The sequence below is a fragment of the Alternaria dauci genome, chromosome 2 (genome assembly GCF_042100115.1).
Source record: "Alternaria dauci strain A2016 chromosome 2, whole genome shotgun sequence".
Taxonomy (NCBI): domain Eukaryota; kingdom Fungi; phylum Ascomycota; class Dothideomycetes; order Pleosporales; family Pleosporaceae; genus Alternaria; species Alternaria dauci.
Genome location: NC_091273.1, coordinates 666,925 through 690,964, shown reverse-complemented (window position 1 = coordinate 690,964; position 24,040 = coordinate 666,925). Strand labels below are relative to the sequence as shown.

Below are 24,040 nucleotides of genomic sequence, written 5' to 3'. Positions count from 1 at the left end.
AATGTGACCCGCGAGCTACTTACGACGATCAACGGAGCAAGACACAAAGTCAGTAATGAGATCCATTCAGTGAAAGTGATGCATCGACTGCTATAGTGAATGGGATCGATCTTGATATTGAGAAAAGGCATTGGTAAAGATACAGTTAAAGAGTGTGTAAAGAAGGAATTGAGAGAAATGTCTGCATATGTTTTTTAGGCCCCCAAGCAACAGGGAAGCTGATTACGCAAATGCAGCCAGGCGACATGGTTGTTGCTCAACATTGGATAAACGTAAGCGCTGATATGTTCCTTTATCGCAAGGCTGGCCTCTTCTTTCAGCTCTTTGGGCATATCAGCACTGAGGCGTTATATGGGGCCTGAAGATGTACCGAATCACTGGAGTTGAAGTGCTGTATGACAGGGCGCAATAAGGCGCGCTGCGCTCTTGCCGAAGCTTTTTTTGGCGCCTCTAATGAGAGAACCCTGTACGGCCTCAGAATGCGTTTGTGTTTGTTACTCTTTCTTTACTCCAGGTAACAACACCATGCATGATGTTGCGCGATCGACCTGAAGGTGAAAACATGGTCCACATTCGTTCCTGTTATGCTGGCAGCTTGTAATGAACGCGCTCATGTGCCGTCGCGCGGCTGAGCTGCCGTGCCGAAAATAGCGAGTGGAGACGCTGCCCAGGTGGAGACGAGGCTGACCTGGTGATTTTAACTCTGGAGGCATCTGGAAATTAACTTGTGCGCAACGCTGACATGACACAGGCATACGGACATATCGAATCTGCTCTTTCGCAGTTGCAGACATGTTGTGCTAAGATTCTGAAGGCCATGATTGAAGTCTGGGTTTGAGCGACCCTGCTAGAATTCGAGTCGCTTAGTAATCCGGACCAGCTCCTAGTCCCAACACGATCTCTGCGCATCTGAGCTTTGAACAACGACCTCACCGACCTCACCACCAGTGTGCGCACTCTTGACACCGGAAAATCGCGGGTACTTGTTTCAATGTTTCCATGTCTCCTCACTTAGCTTGCCGGGTGCACGTCGCCGACGCCAACCTTGAAATCACCTGTTCTGATGTTTTCACCGAGCCCGGAGAACGCACCTCGATCTACATCACGGCATCTGCCGTTGACCACGATGTGTGATAGTATTCGATACGGAGAATACGCCCCACTATTGCCAAGGACTTTCGTTGCTTCGAGGCTGTCGGCCACCAGACGGTGCCTAGGTATACAAAGGTTGACATAGCTCGCTAAGTCCTCCACACCACCTAGAGCATTCTCACATGTAATTCAAGGTTGCGGAAACTTTGCAGCGCACCGAGGCTCTGCTTTGGTCAGTGAGGCGTCGAAGAGGATGCATCGGGCGATGATATGGCCGAAATCCTGGGGAACCGCATCATGAATACCCCGCATTTTGTCCACGCGGGACTAAATTAATCACCCCTGAACAGCAGCATCTCCGTTGACAGCATGCGACCCAACGGCTTCCGGCTGCTCTCCGGACAGATCGAGGACGAAGATTTAGTCGATACACCATAAACCGGGAAAATGTGTTGGTCTGCGTCTCGACAGTTCATATCACCCTTGCCATCAAGACCCTACACCAGGCGCCTTTGCAGAATGCATTTGGCGATGTTGTATTTGAATCAAGTCGCGCACTATTGAAGATGCGAAAAGACAAAATCGAACGACTGGTGTGATTGCAAAATTACAAACTATAATCTCTGCCGAGCGACCCGTCCACTAGATGCGCCGACACCTCATGATCCACCACCTAGTGGTAAGGCGCCGAAAGTCAGCTACCAAGAGCCCAAGCCGATTTAGGCTCTTTCCCCTGGCTGACCTTTCGAATTGTGTTTTTTGATAGGTCGAGATTGATTAGCTCTACACACCACACCATTCATACAAGGCTGCTGGGGCTCACTGCCACCACAAGAAGTGCGATCTGCGACCCAAGAGTCCAGAGAAATCGTATTGAAGCATGGGTGTATCTGCAGCCACGGTCAACTTCGAGCTCGTGTTGATTCTTCCCGATTAATCCATCGACTGGATGCAGTCGGCGTGGGCATCGTCCGAGGTTCATTGCGAGAAAAACTGTTCCTAGCTTGTGACATCTGCTCGACCGAGATGGTTAAGTATCGCGTGTTTACAGTCGTGGTAGAAGCAAGCAATCTCAAGAGCGAAGTCTTCGTCTGATTTGATTAACAGGGCTCAAACGCATATTCACTTCACCATGAAGCTCACAGCACTACTACCATTACTTCCTTTGGCTCTTGCGGTCCCAGCACCCTTGGAAAAGCGCGCAAACCCCACCGTTATTGCTCCTTCACCCCAAGCTACGGTTGCTGGCGTCAGCAGCGCGAATGTTGAGTCTTTTAAAGGCATACCATACGCACAGCCTCCGATTGATCAGCTGCGATTGAAACCACCACAGCCATTGACTTCTTCCCTCGGAAAGGTCGATGGCACTGGCACCCCGAAAGCATGCCCGCAATTCTTCTTCAGCATAGACGAGAGGAACATTCCGACCAACGTCTTAGGAACAATACTGAATCTGCCACTCCTTCAAACGATCACCAACGCTGGAGAAGACTGTCTGACTATCAATGTCCAACGGCCAGCTGGCACAAAGGCTGACGCCAAACTACCCGTATTATTCTGGATCTTTGGCGGTGGTTTCGAACTTGGATCTACTGCAATGTACGACGGAACCAGCCTTGTAGCCGAGTCAGTCGCTCAAGGCAAGCCTATCGTCTTTGTTGCGGTAAACTATCGCGTTGGTGGATTCGGTTTCATGCCCGGAAAAGAGGTGTTACAAGACGGCTCTGCCAACCTGGGACTTCTCGACCAGAGGCTGGGCCTTCAGTGGGTTGCAGACAACATCGCTGCGTTTGGAGGTGATCCCGAAAAGATAACGATCTGGGGCGAGAGTGCAGGTGCTATCTCTGTACTGGATCAGATGATGCTGTACGACGGCGACAACAGCTATAAGGGCAAGCCGCTCTTCAGAGCTGGTATCATGAACTCGGGCTCGATAGTGCCGGCCGATCCCGTGGACTGCCCCAAGGGCCAGGCTATCTATGATAGAGTAAGCTTTCAATCTTATTGAATTCAACAAAGGATCTGTGCTAACCACCACAGGTTGTGGAAGCAGCTGGATGCGCTAGCTCCGCCGATACCTTGGCATGTCTCCGCACAGTTCCATACACAAAATTCCTCAATGCCGCAAATACCGTTCCTGGTATCTTGAGCTACTTCACAGTCAATCTTTCCTACCTACCACGACCAGATGGAAGAGTCCTTACAGCATCTCCCGATGCCCTTGTCAAAGCTGGAAAGTACGCCAAGGTACCCTTCATTGTTGGCGATCAAGAAGATGAGGGCACCCTCTTTGGCCTTTTCACTTCGAATCTTACCACCACCAGTGAGATCACAACGTACTTCTCAACCATCTTCTTCAACAATGCTTCACCGGCGCAAATCCAACAATTGGTTGGCAGTTACCAAACTATCACAGAGGACGGCTCACCTTTCCGGACTGGACTCCTCAACAACTACTATCCCCAGTTCAAGCGCGTTTCCGCTATCCTCGGTGACGTTACATTCACTCTTACACGTCGCGTTTTCCTAGAAATCGCTGCGCAAGTCAGCCCCAGTGTGCCTTCATGGTCATACCTTGCGACATACAATTATGGCACGCCCATTCTAGGGACGTTTCATGGCTCGGATATCCTCCAAGTCTTCAATGGTATCTTGCCAAACAACGCTGCGAGGTCAATTAGGGGTTACTATTACTCCTTCATCTACAACTTGGATCCCAACAAGGGAAGCGGACTGATGAACTGGCCAAGGTGGAGTGAGAGTAAGAAGTTGGTGAACTTCGGCGCGAACAGTAACAGTTACCTCGATGATAACTTCCGGGGTGATACGTATGGTTTCTTGAAGGATAACGTAGCGAGCTTGAGAGTTTGATTCAAAAAGGTCTGGCATTTCAGCGGTACGAAAATGCCGATATTGGCCACAACAGCAAACGAAGTATACGAAACAAATCATTGTCTTATGCATTCCTACTCCTGATCATCACTGTTGCTAGATCGAAATACCGAAAGCCAAAACTCGACCCAAAGATAGAACAAATTAGCGGAAGTACCAAGCATAAGAACTCCATCCTCATCCTTTGTTGCCTATTTAGTCATGGCTCACCAGTCACAAGAAGCCACTGGGTGATGCGCGACAAAGTTGTCACCTCCTTCAGAGCAGATCTCAGCTCCATGATCCCACCGTTTCAGCTCCTCTTTGCAATTGATCGTTATGTTCTTAGGTAAATGGGCCTGGGATCCGGTAGGGAGAGGGGCGTCCCAATCTTGACACCAAAGGGCTCCAGGATTGGTCCCATCGTTGAGATAGTCGCACTCCACGTCATCGATCAGATCATTCATCGTATATGTACCTCCAGGCCATGGTGGGTTGTCAACCATGGTGGAACTGCTTCCTGCTGGTATCTTTCTCATAGCATCGCCGTAAAAGCGACATACAGAAGAGACGCAGTAATCGCTTTTGAAGAACAACCAATCATTTCCATTCGATATGGAATCAAACAGGTTCTGGAAGACGATAGAAAGCGCTTTGTTCTTGCGAGATGGAGTTGTCGAAGACGAAGGTGACGGTATTGATGGAGGCGGATTGGAGTTATCCGGGCTGTTTGCGGTCGCATGCTTATGATCGTCTTTCGTCGCTCCGTTCCAGATCACACGAATGCCACTGTTGGAAGCTCTTTCCCAACTTGAGTGCTCGCTAATGATGTAGTCTCTGATGGCTTTGACGCGCTCTACGCCAGTCTTAGAGTCGTCCTAAGGTTTCGTCTTGTAAGACAAGTAGGTGGCTATGAGACCTGCGACTTGTGGTGCAGCTATATTGCGACCGTAAATCAGCTGTCAGTGCAATGGAAGATGGGAAATGGCTAATATCAATATTACTTACCTAATGAGGAACCACTTGCTGTTGTCTCTGTCTTGTCATCCTTTGTTTGACAGTCGATGTCAACACCAGGCGCATACACTGTGATAAGTGGCCCGGCTTGCGAGAAGTCGGCACGCTTGCCATTCCATTCCGAACCACCGACGATAATAAGAGGGGTGTCATCATCTTGAAGCACCATAGGGAGTTGATCCACGTCGCCTCGATTTGGCTGTTTTGCGTCATTGCCTGAGGCCATCACAAAAGGCACGCCAAGACTGGAAAGTGCTCGGAGGTCGTTTCCATACAGCCTTTGGTTTCTTGCGTTATTTCTGGCTGCCTCAGGGGTCCATCCGCCTTCGCCAATGGCCATAGATGTGGTTACGACACTCCGCGAGGCTCGACCCTCGTGGTTTCTGATATCCTCCAGGATCAACCACATCGCGTTTTCCCAGTCTCCGGTCTTTGGGTAGAGCTTTGTCGATACCAGCGTCGCCTACAGATTCGACGGTATGTTAGCGAGGTATTCTAAATGAATGATAGGTAATGGACACAACAGCATTGAAACAGAAACTCTACTCAATATATGCTACCCAATCACCAGGACCGATACGCAACGAACAAAATAAACTTTCACAGCACTGACAACATACCTCTTTTGCAAGTCCAAACTTCCTTCCAACGGCTTTAGAAGCAACCTGAGCCCCGTGGGATGGCTGAATAGGATTGTCATCAGTATCTGGACTTTGGCCATGATTGCCAGATGCTGTGGTTTGAAGCACCCTGTCGTTGTCCGTCTTGAATTCTCGTTCATCGTCAGGCTACGAAAATGCTGTCAGCGAAGCAGTGTATTTCAAGCTATACTCACATTCTTGACCTTAATCTGGATGCCCAAGTCGAGTACATACACGAAAATACCTTCGCCAGCATTCTCAGGGTACACAAATTCAGTAAAATCGATGAAACGACTGTCCCTGAACAGCGCATCAGTGATGAGCCAATCGTGAGTACGGCACTAACTCATACATACGGGTATTGACTATCCATTACTAGGGCGTCGTCGGCGTACTCCTGGGCCTTCCATGCTAAATTTCTAGGCAAGAGCTTTCTTCTTTTGTCGATTGGTGCTGAGTTCTCGTGTATTGTGTGGGGTAAGGTTCCAGATGACAGAGCCCGCAAAGGTATAAGGGGAAGGTCCTCCATGACAAAAGAGGTGTCTTTGTGATTCTCCACTTCAGTCTTTGCGTCCTGGGTCAACGTTACGCTCCCATAACCACGAATCTCCTGGTCAGGTCCAATCTGGTATATCCAGCTACCACTTTCAACCTTGGTCATCAAGAACTCACGGTACTTCTCGATGTCAATACCGTCTTTCACCCGAGCCATATACTTTACAACCTCTCGCCTGGCAATGCGTTGTTCTAGCTCGTTAGGTGGAACAACATTGTGAGTGCTCTCACCATCATTGGCGCCGGCTGCAACGCTGTGTTCATTTTTTGGCTCGTCTCGTGGGAGGTGGTTGGCGTAGGACCATGCCTGTTGATTGTTGCGGTGAACGTCTTCACCTCGGTTGAGCTTAGTCTCATCTTCAGCGTCCCTAGTTGGGAGGTTAGACAGATATCGAGAGGTGAATGCTTGAGCAATGCATAGCATGAGAAAAAGAGGGGAGAGCCGCATTTGTGGTTATGTGAGGAGAAAGAAGACTTAAAAAGATATCGGCTCAGTGTACTGCCGCGTGCGTATATGTATGGAAGGGCCAGCGATACGAGCAACAAAGATACAGTTCAACCATGAGAATTGGCTGTCGTGTACTTTTATAAGCGGTTTGAAGGTGGCTCCAGTCCAACAGCCTGCGTGCTTAGCTCAGATCCGTGTGGTGGTAATGCAGGTAGTGCAATCATATGCTGATGGACGGCGTGAACTCATGAGGCTGGGTTGTCTTGAACCGAAACGCCTGCCTTGTTACCATACGAACCTATTTCGTGATATTGTTGTATCGGGGACCGGCCTCTCCGCCATTCAAGAGTACACCAGTGAAGTTGTCAGCCCATCTCACACGGCATCAGCTGTGCCAATACCAACGGCAAGTAAAAGATTCTTGGGTCGCTCGATCAGCTTACAGTCGACCTGTGAGTCGGGGCGACGACTTGTGGCACAGGTACATTTCTTCAGGACAGATACACGGTTGGTGATGGATTCATGCGTCGTAACGGGGCCGTGGTATTGTCAGTAAGCCAATGCAGCGAGAACAAGCCATCACTGTAGTACGATGGACCTGGAACCCTTGTCATAGAAGACAAGGTATGGTCTAATGAAGCACCATGAAACGAGATGACCAAAGTTGGGACGCACGTCTACGTACTTTTCGGGACGAGTCGCCATATTCAGGCAGCATATGGGGGGTTGATGTTGCGCAAAGATGTAAGAGACCAAGTTTCGAATGCTATTTTGCGGCGAGTCGACAGCGAACTGAAGGTTGGGTCGTGATGATGAATACGTAAGAAGGACGCCAGCGCGGGGCTCAGTTGATGGGGTTCGGGAGACGGTAAATGACGTAATGGAAAAGGCTGTGCCACAAGACAAAGCAAGCATGTGTTTTGTACTGTGAACAAAAGACTGGATTAAAAAAAAATCGCTGCCAAACTTGCACCTTATACACCAGAGTCGTCTTGCAAGATACCAACAGACTGACTGTGATCCTTCCAACCATTGCAATTGCGCGTCAATGCATCATTATCGGTCAAGCCAGCAATCTTATCGTACTGCTCGACGAACTGCATAGCGAAGCCTTCGGATGTGTGCCAACCTGTGTAGATGTTAGTACAGCGACTTGATTGCAAATGAAGAGAGAAACATACCGATATGGCAATGCATCAGCCATGCGCCTGGATTATCCGTTTGGAAAGCCATGACAAGGTAGCCCGAAGCTGGCAGCATGGCGGTGTCGCGACGCGGCGGGTTATCAAGCTTGAGAGGAATATCATCCGTGTATTCTCCCGTACCCTGGGCGATGACGAAGAAGTCGTGCCCGTGCAAGTGAATGGGATGAGGTACTCCGATGGTGGTGCTGACAACTACATAGACGAACTCGTCCTTGCGGGGTAGGTGGAAGACCGCATTAGAGGCCTCAAACTTGGTCTCGTTTCGCATGACTTGCATGAGCGTGGGGTCATCCCAGTATACCACCATGGATGTGCTGTTGAGAGCCCACTTAAAGAGGTTCTCCTTGTTACGGTTGACAGATACAGGCTCATCGGCGGTGGACGATGTCGATCCAACAGTCTTCGGGATGTGCGGTACTATGTTCTTCGTCTCATCTGAGCAGCTGTCTTCGTAGTCGTATCCGGAAGTGGTTGGCGTTCCAGCTGAGCCACCATAGTAGACTATACCACGGATATCGTCCTCATTGTCGTTCTCAGAACATGCGGATTGCGGAATGGCGCGCATCCAGAAGTTGTCGGCCAAGTCTCCCTGGTCAGCTGTTACAATGACGTCGTATCGTTGGCCCATGCCAATGCTGACAACGGTAGTGTCGTAAGGTTCGATGGGAACAAGGTCGGATGCAATGACAGTCATGGTATGGTTGTCGATCATGAACTTCCAGTGAGTGTCAACAGCAGCATTGATGAGACGTATGCGGTAAGAAGTTCCGGACGTGAACGAAACATTGTAGCGATGGCCACCATCTTCGAAGGTGTTGGTACCGTTGATCAAGCCGTTGTCAAGTACCGGTGGGCCTTCGCTTTGGGCGTACATGTATAGCTCATCAACAGTTTGGTGGTCCCAATCATTGAGGAAGAGCATGCCCAGGTCCTCGTCATAGTTCTTCGTTGCAGGCCCGTTGATCACGATACCACCAAACACGCCCTGCCAAGCCTGCAGCGCGAAATGCGAATGATACCATGTCGATCCATGCTGGGTGGCTCTCCAGGTATAAGTCATTGACTCACCTGGTGCAGTAGGGCATTGTGTGATGGAACTGACACCATCTTGGTCGTTGGTGTTCTTCTGCCAGAGGCCGTGGAAGTGAATGCTGGTGCCATTGTTGGACGTCGTAAGAGAGTTGGTGACATGGACGATGACCATGTCGCCCCAGTCTGCAATAAGCGTCGGCCCAGGAATGGATCCATTGATAGCCATCGCTGTGCGAGACACGCCATCAGGCGCGATAATAACGTCGGTGAGTTCGAGCCAGTACTCGCGGGTAACCCCGGTGTCTGGAATCTCAACGCTCGGGTCTGTATCGACGGAGTGATCGCACCATTCCGAGCGTGTGGAAGCAGTGTTACCATCGCATGCTGTTCTCGGTACTGCTCAGGTTAGTGTGTGTTCCCTTCGATGTGGACACCAGCGTGTGAAACAGCTTACACCTTTGATTTGTAAACCAGAGCTGGGGTGAGGGGTAACTTACATAAGTTGGAAACAAGGGGAGAAGACGTCGCAAAGCCAGTCAAGGCCGCAAGGCCAAAAGCACTCCGTAAGAGCATGGTTTATATATACCAGAGGTGCTCAGCACTCGAAGAACGAGAAAATAAAAAAACTGATGCAGTATGAAGTCAACAAGAGAATGTGAAGACGAGCCGATGGTGCTCAACGACCTGAGACCTTAGCAACTTTTATGTCGTTTCTCCATGCTCATTCCATCGACCTATTCAGTCCAAGTAACATCTTAGTGGTGTTCTCTATGTCCACTCGATCAACTCGAGGACGTCATGAGAAAATCAAAGTCTTCGCTCGTATTCTTCTCCCCTGATGCTCCGCAGGTAATCGTGTGAGCTATCATGGGTCATGACCTCCAGATCCCTACTCCAAGCTTCGGATATTGCGGTATGACAACGAGTTTGCTCAAGCTTGGTACTCGGTGTTCCTCTTAGCGCTGTTATGCATCTAAAAACGGCGTGTGGTTCCTGAGTAATGTGCGCCAAGTCCATGGATATGCCGTATGAGCCCCACCTGATCGGTGACAACCGCCCATGGCAATTTCAGATCTTGAAAACCTTTCCGGATGCTCGGGTTTAACTGACTCGATACTGGATGAACCAAGCGCCGCGGAAGTGCCGTCGATGATGACAGGCCGCCACGACAGCCTTGCCGGGATGTTCCACCTCTTGAGTGGAGCTAGGAACAGCGCTATGATTCGATAAACAGCCCGGACATCCACTCTTCAATGAGTGGAAACTGCCGTCAAACGTTTCGATCGGTACAGATACGCGATAGTGGATACAACAAGCATCTACCCAGCCGCAGCTTAGACACGGTAAAAGTAAGAGCCGCTTACGGTGGCATGGACCACCACATCTGTACTCTAAGTGGTTGGGTTTATGTTCCGCTCTGGTAACCCATCAGGAGAATCCAGGTAGGATGCAATCCTCGATAGTGCATCTCCAGCGTGTGTGTGCGGGTCGTTGTAGTCCATCGGACACTTCCTGATGTAGTATGGCAAGATGTCTAGTTTTTAATCGAAGTGTAATGGTCGTAGGCAGAGACTTCGTGATGGTATTGAGCCGTTCTAGCAATCCAGAAAGTAGCCTCATTAAGCCGTTGTACTGTATGTGATAAGGCGTTGGATTTGCTGGTTATCGACTTTTGCCATCTCATTCTACACTTTCGCATTCTCGACACTCTGATACCATTCCAAGGCTCATTCCTTCATTATGTATACGACCATGCGTAGCATACTGCTGTGCTTGCTGCCTCTCGCGGTCCTGGGTGCGCGCAAGCGCGATATTGCATCGACGGCCTTCCAGCTATATGCGTACAGCGAGGAGATTGGTGGCTTCCCACTCTTCTATGCCGATGGTCTCGCATATGTCGGAAGCCCTACCCTATTCAAAGGCACAGATGCTTCTGTGGTGACTTGTAAGTTTAGCCTCTGGTGCCATCGGAAGCCTGAGTACATCCCACTAACGTACCCAGTCACAATTGATGCCGACAAGAATTTCATCGGAAACCCCAACGCCACGACCGCTGCCAGCAAACCTACCTGGTCAAACGCAGCTCTTTTCATTCCTTCTTCTCATTCGAATGATAGGCGCGTTGGCTTTCTTCCATCCAACCACGACGCCGGTAATGCCACAATTCGGACCTCTGGTTTCGCCTTCTACGGTTCGACAGCAATGCTGTACGGTGAAGATGGGTCGATTTCTACATCCTTCTATGGCATGAAGGTGGAGAACGGCGTGTTTCAGTTGCATTGGAATGATACGGATGGAAAGGTGCCGTTGACCCTCAGAAACATTGCGCCTAGCAATGTGGTGTCGAAGCTTCGTTGAACGGAACATCGCTGGGGCGGCCCTGAGGTTAACGAGGCTGTCACCTAGAAGAGCATTTGCCAGGAAAGCTGTAAACAGTAGTGATTGCATGTCAGCAGATTCGAAAGGCTATCGAGTAGAAGAAAAGAAGTTGTGCCTTGCTACAATCCACTTCCCATCGAGTGATGCCCCCAACTCAATGTTCACAGAAGCTGTAAGTCTGTCTCGACCATTCTCTCCCTGAGATCTGGACATACGCGCTCCTTTCCCGCATCAGCTTCTTGCGATGCTCGTTCGCTTCTTCAGAACTCATGGGAAGCGAGTGCTTGTCATTGTCGAAGTACTTGCGCACGAAGTCCATGAGCTCCTCAGGAAGTTTTGCTTCTCTAGTAGCAGAAACACTGGCGGACCCTTTCTCGGCGAGCAGATTTATGAGGTCTGGGGGTAGCTTTGACGATGCTTCCTGACGTGCCCTGTCGTTCGATCCAAGGAGCGAATCGACGTACCAGTCCATCTGTTGAGGTGGGATGTTTGCCGTCGAGATGATTCGTTTTGTGGGATCTACAAGCCATAGTGCGATAAAGCGACGGTGACCGGGCTTTGTAGGATCGATGAGCTGGAAAGGCGAAACACGGTGTTGGCTATTGCAGGCATTAGTGAAGGTCCGCATCTGAGCATGTTCAGAACCAACTTACAAGACATTGGGAAAGGCCAACAGCCTTCCTTGACGCGTCTGGACGTTTCCGTAATTTTGTAAGCATGGCGAACCGCCGCCCCCCAAATTGGTGCCATACACCTGCTCCATCCAGTGATAAGCATCTTGTCCAACAGGGTAGTCGTCGTCATCGTTTATGTAATAGGAAGTCTGCATCCGGAATGAGAGGCTGTTGTCGGTGATGTTCTCGCTGTCCAAGTAGTAGAGGGCTGTGGCGCATATGTTTTCGTTCATTTGCCCCTCAATATGCCATCCGCCCACGGGGAATTCTGGCTTCTCGGGCGTGAGCTCGATGGACGCCATCTTGACGATGATCTGCAATCCCGAATCGCGATACCTGTCAGCAAGACGCTGACCTGCTTGTGGCATGTAGGATACATCGTTGAAGAGGACTGGATGCATGCGAGGTTTGCGGAAGATCTCCCACTTGGCTTCCAATAAAGCCTCTGCACGCGACTCCTCGGTTCTGTAGTATTCAGGGCGGTATCCCACACGTCTCAACTGTTCTTCGCTGACCTCTGCATCGGCACATGCTTCCTTATGATCGGGAACCCAGTTCTCCGCGTTATTATCGCTATCAAGGCGTTCGGTTAGCAGCTGCATAAGTGTCAAATGTGTGACGGACTTACTCAGGATCGACGGGTCTACCTGCACGAGTATCCATGCGGCCGGCCCCTTCGAATTTATTGTAACCGACCGCCAGCCTCAAGCACTGGTCCCACAAAGGTATCGATGTCTCTACCAGCTTCTCGATGGTACGGTATATTTCGGAACATCTCGTAGGGTGCAAATTGTTGATGTAGCTGGTAAATTTGACAGTGCCGTCGTCCTGAAAAGCTACGTTCGCTGGCAGCCATTGAAACGTGTTCGACCAGAATTCAGGCGGAATGTCAGACCCCCCGATGTTGTAGCTGAAGTGGTTGCTGTCTGAACGCTCCACCGAGGACTCTTGGGGAATGATCTCGCCTTTGCCAGCCCAGCACTCGACGGCGTCCGCCACGCCGACGAGCTCTTCGCGAAAACCACAGCTACGGCCGTACACCAAGGGATACATAGATGGGTGTACCAAGTCCTGCACCATATCGTTCGAGTTGGGGTGCCAATCAGGAGAAGCAGCATGGTCCGACTTCAGCTTTTCAAAGGCTTTGCGCAGACTTGCATGCAGCTCGCTAGTAACAAGCGTGTCAGACTTGGCCACGGAGGCACACGCATCCAGAGAGGGAATAATGCCCGACTGTTCGAAGTATTTGGCTTTGCTGCGAAGCTCTTGAACACACTGCAGAAGATTAGCGATGAGCCAATGACTTGGGCAAGAAGTAACTTACAGTGTCAAATGTATCATCGTCTAGGATATTCTCCAGCTTGCAGTTGCACCCATCGTCGCCAAGCTCGGGTCTGCCATCATCATCATGGGTCCAATGCTGTCTCTTGGCACCAACGGCCAGTCGCCAAAAGTGATCATCGGGAATAGAGAGGGCCTCCTTGCGCCACTTGGCGATGATGTCGTCATTGAACACCTTCTTATGCCAGTCAACTTTGTCGGTCAGCTTCTCCATGACATCCATCATGGCGAGCTCCCGAACGGTGATGATATCCGACTCGCTTCCATAGCAGTTGTGGTGAGAACCAATGGGATAGAAGCCGTAGTTTTGCCAATCCCAACTACGGAGGGGAAGTCCAAGCCCGGGATATTCGTTCTTCGGTTTGCTAGAGGTTTGAGCCATTGTTGTCATTGAGCGAGTAAAAGGTCGTGTTGTTCTTCAGCCAGGTCTGCTCGAGATGTGTGCTGAAGCAGGAACTGGAAACCACAGCGCTTTATACAAAACACAACCAACTAATATGTTGTGAAGCTGCAGGGGTCGTTGATGCGCGAGCTCAGGCAGCATGAGGTTGCCTGGAATGGCAAGGCGAGAGAGGGGACATTTCCAATGTTAGGCGCGTGGAGGCCTAGCCTTTACCTATTCGGGATACGCGACAAAGAGACATGGAGCTGGGTGCGGCGGGATCCGCATCCGAAGTCATCGAGCTGTTGCGGGCAAGACGTTTGGATGACTTCGCCGGCAGCATTGAGAATACTTTGCCTAGCTTGCGAGGTAGGAGGTGAGGTGGGAGTCGGTGTCTTCACGGGATGCTGAACGCGCTGCGCGTCGGAACGCGTCTCCGGTAGTGGGCCCCACATTTGCCTGGAAAGATCATTGCGCTGTCCTTATGTCGCGTCACTGCAATACTGCAGTACGCGTAGTAGAGACTTCTCTATGGAGGTACTACAATTCACATTTTGGGTGCATTCTCTGACCTGACCGAGCATCCAGTTTTTTGACACACTTTCGTCTGCTAGCAGTATTAGGAGTTGTGCATCGAGAAGATCAAAAACTGTCCATAAGAGGATAGATTACGTATAGCCTGAATGTCAGCGCCGCATGCGCTGACAAAGTTCTATGGCTGTAATAGAACTACACTGGATAACAACACACCGAGAACCAGCCCTCTTCATGGTACTCAATCGTGCTTCGTGTATAACTTGACATACTTCACGTGCTCATTACCTTCCGCATCTTCGTAGCGTTCACTAACGATCTTGTATCCACCAAGTTTGGGCCAGATCTTCGTCCAGCACACCCAGTAGAATCCACCCAGAAACAGGACGCCAACTCCAACAATCGGAAACACGTAGTATGGGTAGCCATCCGCGTTCCAATCACCGGACGGAGGGATGAAGGGGACAAGCGCGAGGAAGATGTTTACCGCCAAGTAGAGAACGGCAACAGGGAGGTATGTATGCCATGGCGACTCCCAGCGCTCACACTTGTTGTAGTGTAGGTAGATGAGACCGGCGGTCACGAAACCGTTGATCCATGCGCCGGGATAGGTATATAGATCGGTGATGAAATTATACGCAGGACCAGCAGGGGGTGCAACAAGCACGATGACTGTAATTAGCCAGTGGAGGAACAAAGCTGTTGCGGGCGCATTGAATGGCTTGTTTGACGCCCTACAGAAGTAAAGGGGTGAAGTCAGCGTATGGTTCACGTGCACTTTGCAGTCACCACTTACCAGAATCGGCTCCAAGGTAGCAGGCCCTCCTTCGCGAATTCCTGGTTAAGGCGCGAGTGGGCGAAACTAACTGCAAGCACATTGCCCAAGTTGCTGAGGGCTACAAAAGCCGGGAGACTTCGCGCTCCAGCGCTGTTGCCAAAGACGTTGCGGAAGAAGAGGCCAGCCACGATTACTTCACTCTTTGCAAGCTCGGATTTGGGAATTGCAGCAAAGTAAGCCACGTTCGCGAGGACGTACAGAATGGTAGTTCCGCCGATTGCGAGTGGTGCTGACCAAGCCAGGGTTTTCTTCGGGTTGCGGATTTCGCCCAACACATAGTTGGCGTTTTCCCAGCCTTTGTACGAGTAGACAATACGAAGTAGAGCTTGACAGTATTCGTAGGAACCGCCCCCGCCATAGCCATCGCCGACTTCTAGTCTGAAAGCGTTGTCGAAATTGTGCGGTTGCTCAATCTTCAGGTGGCCAGCCAGGGCAGCGAAGCCCGAAAAGACGATGAACAGGAGAATGAAGACCTTGAAGACGCCGAGGACGTTGAAGAGACGGATACCCCATTTTGGAAATGTCGCGTGGAGGCCGACAGAGAAGGTGACGCAAGCAATTGCTATGCCACGCGCCGCCCAACCGTCGGGTGCTTCCGAGCCAGAAGCGAACAGCACGTAGCGTCCAAACGCTAACGAGTTTCCGGATGAGAAGCCGAGCAGAAGCATCTGCGCTGCAAGAACACATGTTGCGAGATACTTGGGGTGACGATAGACGCGCTCCAGATAGTTCTTCTCGCCACCTGATCGTGGAATCGCAAGTCCGAATTCGAGGAAAACCGAAAGTCCACAAAACGTCAAAACCCCTCCAATAATCCAAAGGAAGAGTGATACCCCGACAGAGCCCGTCACGGCGAATATACCAGAAGGAGTAGAGAAAACTGTACACCGTTAAGCAGCTATTCAAGCGAATATGCATGGAGAATACGTACTGCCGGTACCGATCATTTTGTTTAGGATCACAAATACGGTGGCTGTGTAGCCCAACTTCTGAGAGTCATCGTACACGTAAGCATTGTCGTCCTGTACACTGGCATTTTCGTAGACTGGTGGAGAGGGTGAGGTCTCGTCGTTTGTGTACCGCGCGATCTTCGCGTCGTCCTCAGGAATCGCGGCCATGGTTAGCCTTTGTGAGGAGCACCCTTAGCTCGCGTCAGTTTGGTGATCGAACTACAGCCGATGGCCTCTGGGCAGAGGCTGTGCGAGCGATTGACACCATCAGCTAGCCGGGATCTTGTAGGGTCATATAGTTCTCTGCAATGGCGCGATAACACTGTCGCGGCATGCCACGCGAAATTAATTGCGAATTCGTTCCTACCATGTCGCGATCAGCAGGCGCTGAGACATATCGAGGCTTGAGTTGCTTGTGGTGTTAAGAGCTGACCAGTTCCAAGAACCCTGAACAGGAAGGTGAAGCAAATGGTTGGTTCGATTGTCTTGGTAGATCCTCTCAGCGATGCGCATCAAGGTCAAGGGCGATGTCGTGATCGCTGGGCATTATTAGTCTACCACCAAAGCACTTGGCGCGTGCCTTTGTTTCCAAACACGCTTATGTCCGCGACAGGTACGGGGGAATCCCGTGAAGCGCACGTAGTAAAGATAGCGCGAAGAATGGTGACGCTCGATCTCATGGAGGCTTCCAAAGCGCAGGATTAACAGGTGCCGGTAGTCATAATGTCGCTAGAAGCTTCAAGGTCAAGGGAACAACTGCGCAAGCCATGGCGATAATGCTAACTGCTCAGTCGTCGAGAACGGTAGCGGTTGACGATGTAGTTCTGGATGGAAGGCTGTCGGCGGGGCCTTCGCAGTTCGCATGCCCCTGGTGACCCATATTTTCTTTTCTAGCGCCAACTTCAGATGGCACTAGAAGCTCACCCCCTCCTCAACACCACAGACTAGCTGATCCCTGGTGCACCATGAGCTCCGACTCAAGCTCACAACGTTGCATCAGAGCTCCTAACTTTATCGAATCTTCATTGTTGTTTGCGTTGCGACGTTGATATTGTCGAAAGCCTCGGTCAGTAAGAAGCCGGCCCTGGCGAAAGAACAACACTCGCGTCGTCGCATTTGCAACACAGCTATGCATCAATACTCAGTCTACGTATACCCTTCGCGCGCACGCACGCATCTTCTTGAGGTAACTATGAATACTCCTCTTCATGTCGTGTCGTGTCCATGACATGGACGCGTCATCGCGTCATCTCAGAATAAGCTTCAGCAAGGTCTGCACCGAAGCTTGACCGACGCCACGCAAGCCCCATGGACGGCATAGATCATACAAACACAACGGCTTCCATATTTCACCAACGGTCCTTTGCTCGCTCTCCAAAACTCGGTCTGTCGGCTGTTTCGACGACATGAAATCATTTCCGCGGCTCGTTAGTGTTCGGGCTAATTGGTGGATAATGTTCCTCCCCTTCCCCATGTTCTCCGGATTTCTCCATGTGGATACTCCCCGCGTTCGCTGTCCTGGAAGGCAATGCTGATTGGAGGTATCGAACGGATAATTGATACTCGAGGCGTACTTGCGGCTGATGATGGTGCTAAAGGCACACCGGCAACCAGGCATGCTGCATTACAGTATGGATATCCTGAAATCCAACCCCGGACATGCAGGACGCCCTGGGCTGATATAAAGTACCAGCCAAGCCTCTTCACTCACCGACACGAGGGTAAGCTTCCTTTACAACTCTAGTTATCTCGAGACGTCTGGGGTTATCATGCATTGGGCTACTCTCCTCCTTGGCCTGTCCGAGGCATGCGCTGCCATATCTACGATAAACCGGAAGGCATGTCAGTACCCGACCAGGAGGCCACTTGACGGTTGCCCTGAGAACACGATCCTCGTGGGCCCTGGGCGGAACTTCTCTACCGTTCAATCCGCAGTGCTCAGCTTGCCAAACGATACGACACCACATCACATCCTGATTCTTCCTGGCAACTATACGGAGCAGGTGAACGTTACTCGGCCTGGCCCCGTATATCTCTTTGGTCAAACGAAAGCTCCAAACGACCAAAGCAAGAACACTGTAAACGTTATATGGCGTAACGCTACCGGAGCAGGTCTCTCTACATTAGATAACGCCTACACTTCGGTCCTCACGGTCGCGCCGACTTTCAACGCAAGTACGACCGGATCAGGGCCGACCGGCAATCCCGTACCAGCAGACACGCCATTCGGAAACTCAGATTTCCGCGCATACAACATAGACTTCAGCAATTTGTACGCGCCGTACTCAGCTGGCCCGGCACTAGCGGTCTCAGTAAGCTACGCAAACACAGGCTTCTACTACTGCGGATTCTACTCGTACCAAGACACCGTCTACGTTGGCAAACTAGGAAACGCATACTTTTACAAGAACGAAATTGCCGGACAAACAGACTTCTTCTATGGTTTCGGCACAGCATGGATCCAATCTAGCCTTGTGTCACTTCGCGGCTGTGGCGGCGGCATCACAGCATGGAAGGGCACAAACACAACTTTTGTCAACAAATACGGCGTCTACATCCACGACTCCGACGTGAAGAAAGCCAACTCTTCTCTTTCTATAACGGGAAAATGCGCGCTTGGTCGCCCTTGGAACGCTCAGCATCGCTCCATCTTTGCAAACTGCTATCTTGACGACTCGATCCAGCCGAATGGGTACATCCCGTGGGGTACCACGGATAAGAGGGTGAACTTCAATACTACGATGGCGGAGTACAAGGACTATGGGCCTGGATGGAATGAGACTGCTCGGCTAGCAAGTAATGTCAGCATCGTTATGAACCGGAAGCAGTATGAGCCGTATTCGACGCTGGAGAAGGTGTTCCAGTACCCGTTCTCTGGAAAACTTGGGAACACGGCATGGATTGATGAGAATCCTGAGAGATGATAAAAAGATTAACGTCACAAGAAATACAAACCCATGGCATTGCGAATCTCGTTGACCATATTACCTTGCAAAGAGTATCTTCTCAAATCGTTTGTTATGCTGTCTGCTGACGTTTAGTCATTGTTACAGCGCTCACAAGTGTCCAGCCAGGTATGAGAATTTGCTAACCGGCTTAACTAGGTACGAAGTGTGGGGAAGAATTTTACTGGGAATAGCGTGAAGGATGAGCCTTTCTAGATACCAACATACTGTCAAAGTCTATGCCGTCTTCGCAGCATTATCATACTCTTTCCAAATTAGCCCCTCGGGCAACACCTTCCACTGCTCATTCTCATCTAGTAAGCTACCCATCTTATTCCATTCCTCCCTCAAAACCCTCGCCCTCATCTCATCTCTCGGAACGATATTCGCCTTGAACGGTTTCGGCTGCACAAGAAGGCCCTCCGTCAGGTCATCTGCATCCGGCAACTCCACCTCGCCATTCTCGCCTCTACCTGGCCCAAACTCAAACGCCCAAAGCAGTCTCGCAATCGCCAAAAACAACGACCGCTCCGCAATATGCATACCCTGACACAACCTCCTCCCCGCCCCAAACAGAAAATGATCCCGCTTACTTGCATCAGGATTATTCGCCGCCTCGGCCGCGGTCTGGCTATCATTCGCATATCGCTGCGGATCGAATTTGCGGGGCTCAGGATGTCGCTTAGGGTCGTTGTGTATAGTCCAAACATTCCACATTACGCCTGCACCTTTAGGAATCGTATACCCCATGTACTCATCGTCGCGGATAACGGCGTGCGGGACACCGAGGATGTCGGTTGGCATCCAGCGCATGCTTTCTTTTACGCAGCCGCGGATAGACGGCAGATTTGGCGCGTCTTCAAGTGTCGGGAAGCGGTCGCCGCATACGCGGTCGAGCTCTTCACGGGCAGCTGTTGCGGCCTCTGGGAAGAGAATCATTGCTTGAATGACTGTGGGGCGTTAGACCCTGGAATGCATGAAGATCAGGTACAAGTTACTTACAGCCAATCAGCGTTGCGGCCGTGGTATCCGATCCTGCCTCCAGCAACGAACCACTCACGTAGCCGGCAAGCGCATCGGAGAAGTTCTCTTCGTCTTGCGCTCGCACTAAATCGAGGCAAAAGCATGGTTTCGAAGTTCCGTTCTTGATGGCTTTCTTCACATTGAGCCAGTGGCCGATGTATAGCTCACGTTCCTTCTCGTGGAGTTGCTTTGCGTATTTCCGCAGAGGAAGTGCCCAGTCAGGTAATGCTCGGAGTATGGGGAAGAGGTCAAGAAGGGCAGCGGTTGTCTTGCCCGAGACTTCTGAGAACTTTTCGAATCCCTGGACATGGCGTTGTTAGAAAGATGGGTAAGAGGAGGCTGATGGAGATGAATGAACTGACTGAATAGAGCTGCTTTAATTTGGGATCATCGATACTTGTGGTACGAAAACCGAAAATCATTTGCGTGGTCAATGAGTTGGTGTAGCGACGGATGTGGTCGGCGAAGAGATCTGGACTATCCAAGAACCCGGCGAGCATGGCCTTGTTCTCTAGTTCTTGGTACGGGACGTAAGTCCTGGCTGCCTTGATGTTGAGGTTGTTGTGCACGATCTTCCGGATCATGCGCCATGTGTCTCCGTACGGCTACTCCAATGAGCTTCCTGATCAAGCAACCATCTCAAAGTGACTTACCATGAACAGCATACGCAACCCATCGTTACCTTTAGACGCACCGCTTGCGATCTGACCTAGATACAGATCCGGACGCGACGAGTAAATACCACTGCGCTTGTCCAGCAGATCCTTTACAGCCTGATCCGACGACAACACAATCATGACCTTTGTACCGAGGACGAGTGAGTACACTGGCCCGTACTCCTCGGCCCACTTCTGAAATTGGAGATGCGGCTTCTTCTTTGGCATCAGATGCAGGTTTCCAATGATGGGCAGCGTCGGCGGTCCCGGAGGGTAGCCTGCTGGCCTTCGACCGACTTTACGTGTGCTGTAGGCAGCTACGGCCACCAAGGCGGCTAGCAAAGCATAAAACGCAAGAGACATGGTGACGGGGAAGAGGTATGCAGGAAGTGCAGGTCATAACAGTCTCTCAGGACGCGAAACCCCAGCGATCAAGGCGCATGTCGAGTTAAAGACCATTCCATCAGCCAAGCGGATTTGATGCAAAGACTGGCATTCGATAAATCTACCCAGTCCGCTGTTCTCAACCAGTCCGTCTTGACTGTTGACGAGACTGCAGTCATGGACATGGTAGTATAGAACTCGCAGGATAACTCCACTATAGTAGATACAAGCCTGATACTACTGGACTGCCGTTGCTTGGCGCTTACACGTACCCTGACCTTGAATACCGTTCGGGGAATTCTGTGGAGAATCGTTACACCCGTACCCACATCCGCGCGGGGCATGCATGTGATACCCAAGGGAACCAATGGACCTTCCATAACGGTTTGTTACTGCCTTTTCATGATGCAGCAGTGACAGAAATTGACTTGTCCACCGCCACTAATGCACTGCATCAAGCACTGCAGAGTGATATTATCGTTGCGTTGTCTTTGTCGGATCCGCACCTTGCTTCAAGATTGAGCCATGTAGGATCCTCGCCTGCTCTTTCCAGTCACTCTCCTCACTCTCTGTGGTCGAAGCCAAGACCTGTTCAATATCTTCCATACATTATGTGTTAACAGGCTAGAAGATTATTACATTTCATACTGTATCAAGCATATGCAATGAATCTAAAGGGAAACAGGACGTAACAGGAAGACTGTCACAGACAAAAAGGATTGCATGCACTATGCACAAGACTGACAATGAGGCTCCCGCTTTCCCCAATACACAAAAACTGCAAGACAAGGTATCGAACTCCAAAAGACCGCAAAGACTGACAGGCGTGAAAAAGGCATGATGCAGTGGAAAAAAGGACATGCGTCTATAACGCCATAAGTCCGACGATAGCGATAACTATAGCGAATACCGAGCCACCCATACGGCTCAGACCAGGCTGAACAGCGGATCCAGCACCAGTGCTGCTAGTGCCACCCTGAACGAACTGGCCTTCGGCGGTAGCAGCATCAGAAGAACCAGTCTCGGCAGCGGGAGAGTTTGGTTGCGCCGCCGTGCTCGTCTGCTCAACTTCTCGGCCGGCACCACCTCCAGGGTTACCACCGGGAACCATGGCCACATTGGTAGCCTTTGACTCGTCGTCCTTGTCCTTGGCTTCGCCCGGGTTCTCGCCTGTGCCCATGAGCGAGCCCAGAACGACCACATCGTCAGTGATGGCAACGGTATTGTTAGTACCGGCTTCGTCCGTGTACTTGTACGTCTTCTTGCCCTTGATCTGGGCTCCCTCTGGCGGGTCGTAGCACTCGACCGTGACTTCGGAGAAGCGGGCTGCGTAGTATCCGTTGGTCATGTAGGGCGAGTTCCAGTCAATCTCGCCTCCTGCCCACTCGATTGTTCCCTTTTCGTTTGTGGGCAGACCAGCGGGCCAGAGGGAAAGCATAACGCGTGCGGGTGTCTGCGGGTAGGAGTAGCGGCCGGACGTCTTGTTCCATGTCGATTCGCGCTCCAGGGTGCGTTGGGTTTTGCCGTTGATTGACCATGTAAGGGTGTCTTCCTTCCAGTCAACGCAGTATTCGTGCATGTTTTCAACAGTGTTGGCGTCCGGTACAGTGAGGTTTTCGCCGTTCGTGTCTGGATTTGTGTTAGTTTTGTACAAGGGGACTTGGCCGGATTCTGGGGCTACATACACACTGTGACACCTTGCGAGTAGTAGTTGGACTGCACGTGGCTTGTGTCTACGCCAACCCACTCGAAATCAATCTCGTCCTTGACATCCGACATGAGAATGAAGGCGGTGACAACACCCTTGCCCTGCGCTGTGCTCAGCTTGGAGCAGATCTTGCCGTACCAAACGTAGTATGTAGATGCCAGAAGCGTTCCGACTGTGCCCTGTGCCATGGTCAAGAGGGTGGATTTCTCCTTGGTCTTGGGATCTGTGTAGATGGTGGGCATGCCCTGCGATTGCCAGTTGATCTTGGACGCATCTCCCAGGTACTTGTCGATGGTCTGCACGTCGTCCAGGCTGTCTAGCGAATATTTTCCAGATTTGCACACGGGGCCGGGGACACACGAGTCGAACGAGTGTGACATGAGGGGATCACAGCCACCGAGGCAGAAGGCGCCGACACCGCAGTCGCCATAGACTGCGCGCTTGTTAGCACCATTGTCACCACAACGCGGCTTGGCAGCACCTACGCGAGCAGCAGGGAGTGTCCTGGGGACAGTGGCTGTCCTTTGTGCATTTTGCTCCTGCGAGCGCCGTGCCTGCGAATATGGTGGCCGCGAAGGCGGCGGACAATAGACTGCGCACCATGACTTCGGACCGTCTGCGGGATTTCCGATGTTCGTGTAAGCACTTTATCGTCGGCAAGTGGAGTCGCGGCGCGATCGCGATGATGCTATCACCACCTCCCTGACGTATCGCAGGGCGCTCTTTTCCACTGGGCTGGGTGGGACGGCAGGTGTAGGGATGCTGGCTGCAGCCGTCGAGTGTGTGTACCCCTGAGACGGGATGGCGCGGGTTCGGCAAGCGAGTGTGAGGTTTGTAGAAACCAGGAATTAAGCTGTCGGGTTAGTAAAAGCGAAGGTGGTCCCGAGGGATAGGAAAAGATGGACGGCAGAGATGGACGAAGGACAGGAGCGAGGGGCGGCGTTCTCTTTGAAGAAGGGGTGGCCCGAGGCGTGGGCAGATACGGGGCGCCATCCGCACACCATCACGCTAGCCTGCACCTTCACGAAAGGGCTAACCGGTTGTGTCGTGTGTTAAGTGCATTCGCTGCATTGGCAGGTTGGCATTCCATACAAACGTTGCTTTGATCGCCATCTCGACCACATTTATCCTCGGTAAAACTCATCAGACACCTGTCAGGTTTTACCACTCGAAAAATAATTCTGACGGCTGCCAACAGCCCTGCATAGGCCCACACTGACGCTCCAGCTCTTGCGCTCCGCTATCGCCACCCTGCATCTGTCGATAACCGCCAAGGGCTATAATTAGCTCATCCCGCAGGATCCTTCACTCCCCACGTGCTTTCTTTCCCCATGGAAAACCCTGCCACCTTGTCGTCATACTTGC

At 51.3% G+C, this 24,040-nt stretch overlaps 9 protein-coding genes across 9 annotated transcripts; 3 read left to right on the top strand and 6 right to left on the bottom strand.

Moving 5' to 3' along the window:
• Nucleotides 1-2,224: 2,224 nt before the first annotated feature.
• On the top strand, nucleotides 2,225-3,963 carry ACET3X_002309 (uncharacterized protein; the record flags this gene model as incomplete). Its single annotated transcript, XM_069449037.1, has 2 exons — nucleotides 2,225-3,079; nucleotides 3,133-3,963. The coding sequence occupies 2 exons, from the start codon at nucleotides 2,225-2,227 to the stop codon at nucleotides 3,961-3,963; spliced, it is 1,686 nt and encodes a 561-aa protein (XP_069308856.1).
• An 878-nt stretch (nucleotides 3,964-4,841) lies between these two features.
• On the bottom strand, nucleotides 4,842-7,329 carry ACET3X_002308 (uncharacterized protein; the record flags this gene model as incomplete). The annotated part of the gene is made up of 6 exons (XM_069449036.1): nucleotides 4,842-4,900; nucleotides 4,972-5,443; nucleotides 5,601-5,768; nucleotides 5,816-5,921; nucleotides 5,978-6,544; nucleotides 7,310-7,329. 6 exons carry the CDS (start codon nucleotides 7,327-7,329, stop codon nucleotides 4,842-4,844), a joined length of 1,392 nt encoding a protein of 463 aa, XP_069308855.1.
• Nucleotides 7,330-7,598: 269 nt separating this feature from the next.
• ACET3X_002307 (uncharacterized protein) lies at nucleotides 7,599-9,434 on the bottom strand (the record flags this gene model as incomplete). The annotated part of the gene is made up of 3 exons (XM_069449035.1): nucleotides 7,599-7,753; nucleotides 7,806-9,257; nucleotides 9,359-9,434. 3 exons carry the CDS (start codon nucleotides 9,432-9,434, stop codon nucleotides 7,599-7,601), a joined length of 1,683 nt encoding a protein of 560 aa, XP_069308854.1.
• A 1,179-nt stretch (nucleotides 9,435-10,613) lies between these two features.
• Nucleotides 10,614-11,219, top strand: ACET3X_002306 (uncharacterized protein; the record flags this gene model as incomplete). Its single annotated transcript, XM_069449034.1, has 2 exons — nucleotides 10,614-10,806; nucleotides 10,864-11,219. 2 exons carry the CDS (start codon nucleotides 10,614-10,616, stop codon nucleotides 11,217-11,219), a joined length of 549 nt encoding a protein of 182 aa, XP_069308853.1.
• Nucleotides 11,220-11,394: 175 nt separating this feature from the next.
• On the bottom strand, nucleotides 11,395-13,637 carry ACET3X_002305 (uncharacterized protein; the record flags this gene model as incomplete). The annotated part of the gene is made up of 4 exons (XM_069449032.1): nucleotides 11,395-11,839; nucleotides 11,894-12,487; nucleotides 12,543-13,189; nucleotides 13,239-13,637. 4 exons carry the CDS (start codon nucleotides 13,635-13,637, stop codon nucleotides 11,395-11,397), a joined length of 2,085 nt encoding a protein of 694 aa, XP_069308852.1.
• Nucleotides 13,638-14,288: 651 nt separating this feature from the next.
• Nucleotides 14,289-16,803, bottom strand: ACET3X_002304 (uncharacterized protein). Its single transcript, XM_069449031.1, has 3 exons — nucleotides 15,941-16,803; nucleotides 14,968-15,889; nucleotides 14,289-14,905 (listed from the first exon to the last, which is right to left on the bottom strand). The coding sequence occupies exons 1-3, from the start codon at nucleotides 16,125-16,127 to the stop codon at nucleotides 14,413-14,415; spliced, it is 1,602 nt and encodes a 533-aa protein (XP_069308851.1). The 5' UTR covers nucleotides 16,128-16,803; the 3' UTR covers nucleotides 14,289-14,412.
• A 925-nt stretch (nucleotides 16,804-17,728) lies between these two features.
• Nucleotides 17,729-18,883, top strand: ACET3X_002303 (uncharacterized protein; the record flags this gene model as incomplete). Its single annotated transcript, XM_069449030.1, has 1 exon — nucleotides 17,729-18,883. The coding sequence occupies one exon, from the start codon at nucleotides 17,729-17,731 to the stop codon at nucleotides 18,881-18,883; it is 1,155 nt and encodes a 384-aa protein (XP_069308850.1).
• Nucleotides 18,884-19,141: 258 nt separating this feature from the next.
• On the bottom strand, nucleotides 19,142-20,946 carry ACET3X_002302 (uncharacterized protein; the record flags this gene model as incomplete). Its single annotated transcript, XM_069449029.1, has 4 exons — nucleotides 19,142-19,854; nucleotides 19,907-20,228; nucleotides 20,290-20,532; nucleotides 20,581-20,946. The coding sequence occupies 4 exons, from the start codon at nucleotides 20,944-20,946 to the stop codon at nucleotides 19,142-19,144; spliced, it is 1,644 nt and encodes a 547-aa protein (XP_069308849.1).
• An 886-nt stretch (nucleotides 20,947-21,832) lies between these two features.
• On the bottom strand, nucleotides 21,833-23,278 carry ACET3X_002301 (uncharacterized protein; the record flags this gene model as incomplete). The annotated part of the gene is made up of 3 exons (XM_069449028.1): nucleotides 21,833-22,596; nucleotides 22,653-23,108; nucleotides 23,161-23,278. 3 exons carry the CDS (start codon nucleotides 23,276-23,278, stop codon nucleotides 21,833-21,835), a joined length of 1,338 nt encoding a protein of 445 aa, XP_069308848.1.
• Between the last annotated feature and the right edge of the window lie 762 nt (nucleotides 23,279-24,040).